Source organism: Lycium barbarum, chromosome 5, assembly GCF_019175385.1.
Source record: "Lycium barbarum isolate Lr01 chromosome 5, ASM1917538v2, whole genome shotgun sequence".
NCBI lineage: Eukaryota > Viridiplantae > Streptophyta > Magnoliopsida > Solanales > Solanaceae > Lycium > Lycium barbarum.
The window spans coordinates 19,252,202-19,262,079 of NC_083341.1; the positions used below are offsets into that span (position 1 = coordinate 19,252,202).

At 34.4% G+C, this 9,878-nt stretch overlaps 1 protein-coding gene across 1 annotated transcript; it reads right to left on the reverse strand.

The window, feature by feature from the left end:
* Positions 1-3,827: 3,827 nt before the first annotated feature.
* On the reverse strand, positions 3,828-7,510 carry LOC132642358 (uncharacterized). Its single transcript, XM_060359588.1, has 3 exons — positions 7,358-7,510; positions 6,507-6,593; positions 3,828-5,842 (listed from the first exon to the last, which is right to left on the reverse strand). The coding sequence occupies exons 1-3, from the start codon at positions 7,478-7,480 to the stop codon at positions 5,726-5,728; spliced, it is 327 nt and encodes a 108-aa protein (XP_060215571.1). The 5' UTR covers positions 7,481-7,510; the 3' UTR covers positions 3,828-5,725.
* Between the last annotated feature and the right edge of the window lie 2,368 nt (positions 7,511-9,878).

Below are 9,878 nucleotides of genomic sequence, written 5' to 3' on the forward strand. Positions count from 1 at the left end.
GTCACTAGAGGTCAGACACTCGTCACGACTCATCGGGTTGGGTCATGACAAACATGTCTTGATTTCAAAGTTGTTGGTTGCCACTAGGAGGTTCTGGACACTAGATTCACAATTAAAGCGGTCAGACCTAGTATAATCCCTTCGGATTCTGTTTTTTGGTATTGGTACCACTTCATCAAATTGATCTTCTATATGGACTGGTGGTGAGACTCCCAGTTGATTGATGTTATCTTCTAATTGGTGCTCCATTCCGTCACAAGTTATGCTTTGAGACGCTGTTTGTTCTTTCCTACGAAAACACAAAGATTTTTCAATTTCAGGATCATAATGAGTCAATTCTTTTGTAGAAGAGCGGGTCATAAACTATTTGAAAGTAAAGAAATCAAAATTAGTCTCTATAATTGTAACGACCCAATTGGTCATTATTGATATCCTCCACGAACACCATATGAAGTTCAAGCTTCGCGTTATTAAAGACTAGGCTTATTAAAAAGTTCGGCGTAAAATTAAAATTGGGGTCAAATTCGGAGAGGTCAAAATTATGGGCCCAGGGTCAATATTCTTCACCGCAGTGGTCCAAAGGCCACCGCAGCGGGTCCGCTGCAGCGAAGGCGCGTGGGCTAGATTCCTATAAATGCCTTATTTCATGATTTTATCCCACTTTTCTCCAAAACCTTATTCTAAGCCGACCTTTGTGAAGGTTCTTGGATTGGGCACTCAAAAAATTCGCCAAGGTAAGCCTCCAAACATCGTTCTTGATTACAATTCGTAAAATAAATTCTTCCTGTAGATAAAATCTGTCCCTCAAAGTTAGTAAAAGAGAAAGACGTAATGCATGTATGATTGTTGTGTAACCCTTGTACTCGTGTTCATAAATTTCTAGTGTTCTCGATCAAGCTGCAGTTTCGCAATGCGGTAGGGAAAGGTTGCACGCACGTTCGTGGTAGTTGCACGACATCGAGTTAGGTTATGGTTTACTTGAGTTAGACCTTGATTAGTGAAACATATATATGACGGGAGAAAGCAAGATTAGATTGTCAAATAAGGAGTCCAGTTGGGTATACGATAGGTTGATGTTGTAGTATTAAAAAGGGTTGTAGTAGTGAGAAACTTAGTTAATTGTTCTAAGAGGGATATCAGTGTTGCATGTGTAATCATGGGAGGTCTAGAAGGGTTGGGCTGGATGCGTTGATAGATTAGTCTCAGTATAGGTTGGATTATGATATGTTAGGTGGTGCGTACTTCACTATACTAACTTCCGTTGTAGGTTTGCATGATTAATATCGAGTTCTAGTGACTTGTGCTAATTCGATTGGTACATCACTGATTCTGGCATCACTTCGTGTTTATGATTTGATTATGTTCGGCGGAGACATATGGAAAATGGCTTGTAATGGAAATTACTGATAATACATTATGATGGATAATACTGATAATAATTGAAGATGAAACATATACATCTACGTAACGCACATTTGACAGGGGGTAACGATGTAGCCTTGTTGTGAACTCGTGGTCCAAGGTTCATTCTAGAACGAGTGGTGCATGGACACCATGGGCCCCCTACGGGTCATGGCTAGTTGGGGAAAATATTACCATTTAACATGTGTGTACATGGTTGGTGAGAGACTTCATTTATTTCATTGTACTTCCGTAATTATATATATATATATATATATATATATATATATATATATATATATATATATATATATATATATATATATATATATATATATATATATATATATATATATATATATATATATATATATATATATATATATTTGATGGTGTGTGTGAGTCTTATGGCATCACATTGAGGTATGATTCACTTTCGAGATTTCAAAGGTTGGATCCTTCTTAGTAAAGTAATTGGGGCTTCTCTTGCATTTAATGTTTACGTCCGGAAGGGCTAGAGTGGGATACTTAAATTGGGTGTTCCGTTGTTCATGGGTTGTTGATAATTGTTAGAAGGAATAATCTATAAGTAGATAGCGGTTACGAGCTGTCTGGATTCGTATTACCATTGTGTCTGCCGGTTAATTAATAAGCTCTTCGTGTTGTGGGAATAAAGGGGGAATGTAATCAGTTACCATAGAACGAAGCGGTATGAAGAGTTGTCTTAAATTCTTATCTTCAAGTAATGAATGTCTAAGAGTCTGAGATATACACTAGGTTGTTGGGTTATGTTATTACTTATGATGCAATTAAATGAGTGATAGTGATAGAGGGACTCTGAGTAAGTCCATGATGCACTGTTATTTAATGGGAATAGCTAATAAGAGTAATCGTTAATTAAAGTATATGTTTATTTTGTTTAATTTTATATTATATTGCGTGACCTAATCTTAGTCGGCCTATGATGCTTACCAGTACGTGTGGTGTACTGATACTACTCTCGCTACATTCCTTTTGGGGTGTAGGCATGTTTCAGGTTATTGCTGAAGGTTCCACTAGTTGGTTGACGGACATCTCCCTACAACTTTTCTCATCTCATTCCAGGCAGAAGGTGTGTTATTTTATTTTCGGTCTATTCCTTGTATTATAAAAGCTCTTGTACATGTCTAGACTAGATCCCGGGAATTGGAAAGTTTTCTCTTGATTTTATGAAAAGGGTTATGATGTTTTCCACCTAGTACTTGTGTTAGTGGTTACATAGTTGTAAAGACGAGTACTTAAATATGGGTTGGTTGGTAAGGGTTCGCCTACTAGGTGATAATACGGTAGGTGCCCGCGCGATCCGTAATTTGGGTCATGACATAATAGTAGTAGTAGTAGTGGTAGTAATAATTTAAAAAATAGTAATAATAATATAGTAATAGATATATTAATGTTTAGTAGATAGGAAAAATATAAAAGAAAAGATAATAATAATTATAATAATAAGTTCTCAAATTAGTAATAAAGTATTAAATCTGAATTAGATGTATGTCAATCCTCGGCAACGACGTCAATTTGACGAGGGCAATGTGTATAGGATTTTCTACTCGTGCTCTGCCAAATTCTAGTGTAGTTTGTGATATCATCCCACAGAGATGGGAAAACTATGCTACAGACTTATAATATTTTGACTACTATTTGAGAGAATCAAATTGATGAAACGTGAGTCTGGAATTATAAACTACTCAAATTAAAACAAATCACTTCCGGAAGATTTATATTTTAAAGAGTTGGAAAATGTTGAATTCACTTGATAATATTATTTGTCATAGAATCTCAGTTTTCACACATATTTCTCTAAATAATAGTTTCTTATTGCTAATACAACTATATTTTGCTAATTAAGAAATAAATAATTAATTAACACTCTGTGATGTTATGTCAACTAATTGATTTTTTATTAGTGACGATTAAACCAAAATATTTTCTAGCTTGAATTTCCTAAGAGGTGTACAAACCTCTTGCGGTTAAGCTTTAAATCAATAAACTTATTTGATTCAATCCCTTCGTGAGAATAGGACTGAAAGAAATAAGATAAAAGCCCCTCAAATAGATAAATTATTTGATTTAACCCCTCTGTAAGAATAAGACTGAAATAAGATAGCGACTTCTCAAATAAATAAACTATTTTATTCAATCCCTCCATGAGAATAAGATTGAAAAAAAATAAGATAAAGATTTGGAATAATAGATAGCTAAAATTTACTATCACTCTACTATTTTACCCGTTAGCCATAAACTTTAATTTTGCTTCGCGAGAATAAAAAATTGATATAATTATAGCTCAGAGATAAAATATATACACGTGATGATAATGATTGATTAAAAACTATCATCCTTGCACATTTTGAAATATAAATAGAAAATTTCAAGGCAAGGATGTATTAAGACCAAGGTAGTACTATATATATATATTTCAAACTTCATCAACTATCCCAACAAAAAGAGATTACTCCATTATGGAGTAAGAAAACTAAAAAAGAATTTTTAGAAGACTAGAAATATTTAAAAAGACTAAAAAAATATTATTACTATGAGAAAAAGTCTAGAGAGAGACCAAGAATAGTTCTTGTTCTTCTTACAATTGGATGATCTTTTCAGACAAAAGATGTCTCCATTTATAGCAACAAGAATGCCCCTTTGATTGCTTCTACTTTTCCCAAAGTAAGTGTGATTACTTTGGCCAAAGTAAATGAGATTACTTTGGGCAAAGTGACTTCATTTCTCACAATATTGGCAAGATGACATCTTCCATATTGGCCAAAGTAGCTTTCTTCTTCTTTTCTTTGATTTTTAGCTTTTTCATTTCTCCTTTTTCATGTGTTTCTTTTCCTCCAAGATTTGTTAGAAAAATGCGAGAATAGGATATATTTATTCATGTTTTAATTTGAAATCTTACTTTTATATCCCGAAATTACATGAATAATTTATATCCATCAATTTGCACAAAGAAGGAAAAACTGGATTGTCAAGAATAAGTCTCGTCCAGATGGTTGAAGAATGGATTAAACAAGTATATGATCGATTTCCTTTTAATTTGATTTTAAACCACTTTGTATTGAATAATATAATGGCATGTGTCTCAACAATCCTTTGATTGTTTGTTGCTAATAATTATACGGGTAAGATTGAAATTTTCCTATTTATAATTGAATTGAGGAACTACGTCCTTGACTTTATAAGGGATATAATTACTGGATTTACTGAACGACGTACTTTGTATTTATAAGAGTGTAATTCTTCTTTGCTCTTGAATCTTAGAGTGCACATTTGATGAGATTGTGAGAAAACTAGCATTTAACAATTGTTTGACAAACAATTCTACCTTCATTTGAAGACAAAGGAAATATTAAGATCATCACATGATTAATCAGAACGCCACTCACGAGTTGTTTCCAAATAGAAGGGTTGTTCCAATATGTGTTCCCTTATTTCTTCATACTTCTCCTTTGTAGGTATGTACCGCCATTTGAAACATTTAGCACACTGCACATCGAATGTTCGTACAGATGGAAAAGCCCTAGATGTATAATTTGGGAAGGATTTTCTTCGAGCACGGAGAGGTTAACGTCAGTAGCATCAGCGGCAGCAGGATGATAAAGCACCAACTCAAAAGGAAACCTCTCCATGCTCGAAGAAACTCCTTTTGAGTTGGTGCTTTATGATCCTGTTGTCATTGCTGCTGCTACTGACGTTAAACCTCTCCGTGATCGAAGAAACTCCTCACCAAATTATAAATCTAGGGCTTTGCCAACTGTAGGTGCATTCGATGTGCAATGTGCTAAATGTTTCAAATGGCGGTACGTACCTACAAAGGAGAAGTATGAAGAAATAAGGGAACGCATATTGGAACAACTCTTCTATAGTAAAACAACTCGTGAGTGGCGTTCTGATAAATCATGTGACGATCTAAACATTTCTTTTTTCTTCAAATGATGGTAGAACTTTTTGTCAAACAATTGTTAAATGCTAGTTTTCTCACAATCTCATCAAATATGCACTTTAAGATTCAAGAGCAAAGAAGAATAACACTCTTATATATACAAAGTACATAGTTCATCAAATTTAGTAATTATATCTATTATAACTAAAGACAAAGACGTAGTTCATCAATTCAATCATAAACATGAAAATTTAAATCTTACCGATATAATTATTAGCAGCAAATAATCAAAGTTTTTTGGCAAGCAAGTCAATTACACCATTATATTATTCAATACAAAATGGTTCAAAATCAAATTAAAAGGAAATCAATTGTAAACTTACGTAATCCATTCTTAAATCATCTGTCGGGACCTATTCTCGATGATCCAGTATTTCCTTCTCTGTGCAAATGCAAGTGTATGCCGGTAATGCATATTTTTAGTATCAGCTCTACATCCTTCATACTCTTCTCATTCTGCAACCAAAACAAGTAAGCCTCAATTAGAAGCTAGTAATTGGAAACATTATGAAATCTAACTTTAAGAGGTACTTGAAGTGCTGCCTATATGATCATCGCGATAACTTCTCAAGGTGATTCTTCTGAAGAGAACATGCGAGTTCAAAGCACTCATAACACTGATTATTTTGCTGAATCTATCTTTCAAAGTTGTGTGCTTTTTTCATCCTTCCTTCCACGTTAGTTTTCCTAGTGTCCTTTTCCTATAACAACTTCGAATTGATAATGAATCTAATCTTCAAAATTAAACTGGAAGACCCTATTCAGCATGCAAATGCAAATTAATTGCCACATAAAAAGTATATAAGTTATACCCTTTAATCTTGTCAATGAAGCCTAACCAGAATAGTATTTTGAGGTTTATGGTATACATATTAATCCATAAGAAAAGAGATTTACAACTGCCACAAATTAAGTGTGAGCTAGTGCCATTCCGTGTGTGCAATTTATCTTTTTAATGGGTTATTAGTGCTAAAAATCTTTTGCAAATTATCTTAATGCACGTTGAGTTGACTTAGGCGTATGAATTTAATAACTATTCACACATCCAACATTATCAACGCAAAAGAAAAAAATATTCTAAGCTACATGCGAAATATTTGAAGCCAAGGTACAAACAAACCCTCATTAGAAGTTCTGGCCAAGGAGGCAAACAAAGATTTGATTCCATTCGTGTTGATCCTCCCAAGTTTATACCAGGTCTGTCATCCTGTAAAGAACAAAAGCTTGTCAATTATTTTCATCTAAATAATAAGAACCTTGCAAATGCAAACATACTCTTGCATTCCACTCTGGAGGAACAGTTGGTATTTTCTGTATTTGATAGCTGAAGGGCATGAACATACAACATACAGAATTAGAAGATTCTAATACACAAACTCAAGAACCAAAGAAATGGTTTCATATGCAAAACATGTTTGAATTATCAAGATAATGTGAAAAATATATCTCATATTACAGGCCAATCAATTGGTTCTAGTTACTAGCCTAAAGAGCATGTCTTAATAGCCAAGTGTTGCAAGAAACTCTTGGCATTTCATATATCGGAAGGTCATAATTAATAGCAATAAACAATAGGTTTCGGATAGGCTGATACTAGATGGTTATACTAAAAAAGAAGGCATTGAATTGCTTATTAAAGTTTATCAAGTGGTTATTAATAGTAACCATAATGAAATGTCTTAATAGTTGTTAGAATGCACTGCAAATTACAATAAAGGAAGGTTACACCAATATTGCGTGTATGAACTCTGTTAAATGTGCTAAGTTAGTAATAACTGTTATGACTCAATTTTGTTCCTGAAAAACAATAATCAAGAGAAGAAACATAGCTACAAATAAAAATATTTTTAGTAACTTGTGCGGGAGTTACAATCTTTGTAAAATCTTAAATCAAAAGATGTAATTCTTTGATTCTTCTCCTCACAGCCATCAACTCAAGGACTTTACTTGTTCGTGAATTGATAGACTAACCTGTTGATGGGATTTCATCACGAATAATACATGGAAGGCTTGCGGATCACCACCGAAGATGAAAACTTCTAGATTTGCAGAAGACTTATGGATACCGTCGGAGATGAGAGCTTCTCTAAGCATTTTTGTTCCTCTCTTTTGGCTTGATGAAGACCTTATTTATAGTTGTAGGGAGGGAGTTTATGATGTACATAATCTTTTTCCTTTAATTTGATTGGTCTACCCACGTCATCAAACCTATCCCAAAAGTTACGTGATAAGTATGTATGTGGTTGGTTGATCCACGTCATTTAAATACTTGGCGATATTTGATTGGTTCTGATCTTGACTTGGCATGTTACATCACCTATGCACGTGTCATGATTTTGTTGGTCCTGAACCATGTCATTTGAACACTTGGCAATATTTGATTGGTTCTTATATTGATTTGGCATGTTACATCACTTATGCATCTGTCATGATTTTGTTGGTCCTGAACCATGTCATTTGAACACTCGACGACATTTGATTGGTTCTTATATTGACTTGGCATGTTACATCACTTATGCACGTGTCATGACTTTGTTGGTCCTGAACTATGTTATTTGAACACTTGGAGGCATTTGATTAGTCCTTAAATTGACTTGACGTGTCACGTCATTTGACACATGCAAGAACCTTCGGCTAATGGAGTGGACCCATAATTTGAAGACCAACTCAATGGACTAACCCGGTGAAATTGAACGTTATTTTAAATCCATTTCTTAGACTTAAATCATTTAATCTTGATTTGAGATTGATGTTTTTTGAATTTAGGAATTTATCCAAATTTCATATGAATTTTAATTCCACAAAATTTATATGTCGACAATAGCATCTATATATTATGCAAAAATTAACATAGTATTTATTTTAAAGGAGCATTCAATCAGCTATGTATTAGAAGATATCACTTTGTCGCTTAAAGCGATAAAACTATACGAAGCAATGGATTATTGTGTCACGACCTAATTTACAAGCCGTGAAGGTTCTAACTCCCCGAGTCAGTAAGCCATCCACAACCCCATTTACAGCAGGTAAATAAGTATTAAGCGTAGAAATAAGCATACAAATCGATTTATAAAAATTTAAGCCTTTATAATCATGAAAAAGTGAATAAGTAATATAACTCCCAAAACCTGGTGTCACTAGTACAAGAACTTCTAAGTTTCGATACAAGTCTAAAATAATACGAAATACACTGTCCGAATAGAAAAGACAAAAATAAAAACGGAAGAGAATCCGGTGCTATAGATATGCGTGCAGCTCTTCCCGACTCTCTGAAACAGTCTCTGCCTCGGCCGGTTGAGCATCCTCAAAGGCCATCAGCACGGATACCAAACCTGCACACAAAAAGGTGCAGCAAGTGTAGCATGAGTACAAAATCAACGGGTACTCAGCATGCATCGTCGACCGACCCGATCCATAACGTAGACAAGGACTAGTCTACGAATTGCCATCACCACACTTAACCGCCATTAGTCCACAGTAATATTAATCGAATAAATCATCCTAACCTCAAGTTATAAGCCTATGTGAGAGCTTCTAATCCACAAGTGCCTCAGTTAGCCTATGAGCATATAACTGTTCTATCCGTCACATAACATAAATTTGCACATAAGCGTAAATCAGACAACAACTCAAGTAAATCACAATCAAAGAATCAATGGTATGTTATGATATGCATTATTAGCTACTCCGCACATAGCCAGAGCTGACTTCTTTCGTTCACTTCCTTATAATACGTTTCCACAGTCTTTATCATTAATCTTTCCATCAAGATAATCACAAATTCGTAAAACCTCGGATTTCCATCAATCGTTTCATTGGAATCATATCACGATGTCACGAAAAATATATAATGAAATGCATGTATAAGTGTGAACACAACAATAATCATAAGAGGTGAATAATCAACAACATTCGAAATCAGCAATCAATATCAGTCATCAACATAAATCAAACAATGAAGAATGTATGTAATGTAATGCAATGCAAGGCCTTTGTTTCCACCTCCCGATATACACACGTTTGAATATTAACGAATCGTGACCCATGAGGGGCTCATGAGGCCCATATATCGCCGCTCTGAAAAATCATCGTATCACAGACCGCTTCGGTAGCAACCTCGGATCACGGTTTCCACATATGATATCTCAAGTACCTGTCACTTAGCCGACTGGACCCATTTGTCAACGAAACGCACCAAAACATCTTCACTCATCCAGAACAAGATCATATCTAACTCACAATCATATCCTCAAATCGTATGCTATATAATGTATGAATATGGCATACATCAAGTCAAGAACAAGCATATAAGCTTGGAATCTATCCTGATGTTTAAAATATCATAAAGGCTTCACCTTTTTACTTCCTTTTTACTTTAATGAAGATATATAAGTGATATGCATACAAACAGACAAGACAGGCAATAACAATAAGAGACATAAAGTACGGGCATCAGACCCCAATCACAGATCTAAAGAATTGTACTGTTCTA

Bases quoted from the DNA above. Each gene is read 5' to 3' on its own strand.
- LOC132642358 (XM_060359588.1), bottom strand. From the start codon at position 7,480: ATGCTTAGAGAAGCTCTCATCTCCGACGGTATCCATAAGTCTTCTGCA. The intron at 6,594-7,357 runs GTTAGTCTATCA...TGTTCTTTACAG, and splicing joins TGATGAAATCCCATCAACAG to GATGACAGACCTGGTATAAA. The intron at 5,843-6,506 runs GTTTGTTTGTAC...TTTTGGTTGCAG, and splicing joins GGCCAGAACTTCTAATGAGG to AATGAGAAGAGTATGAAGGA.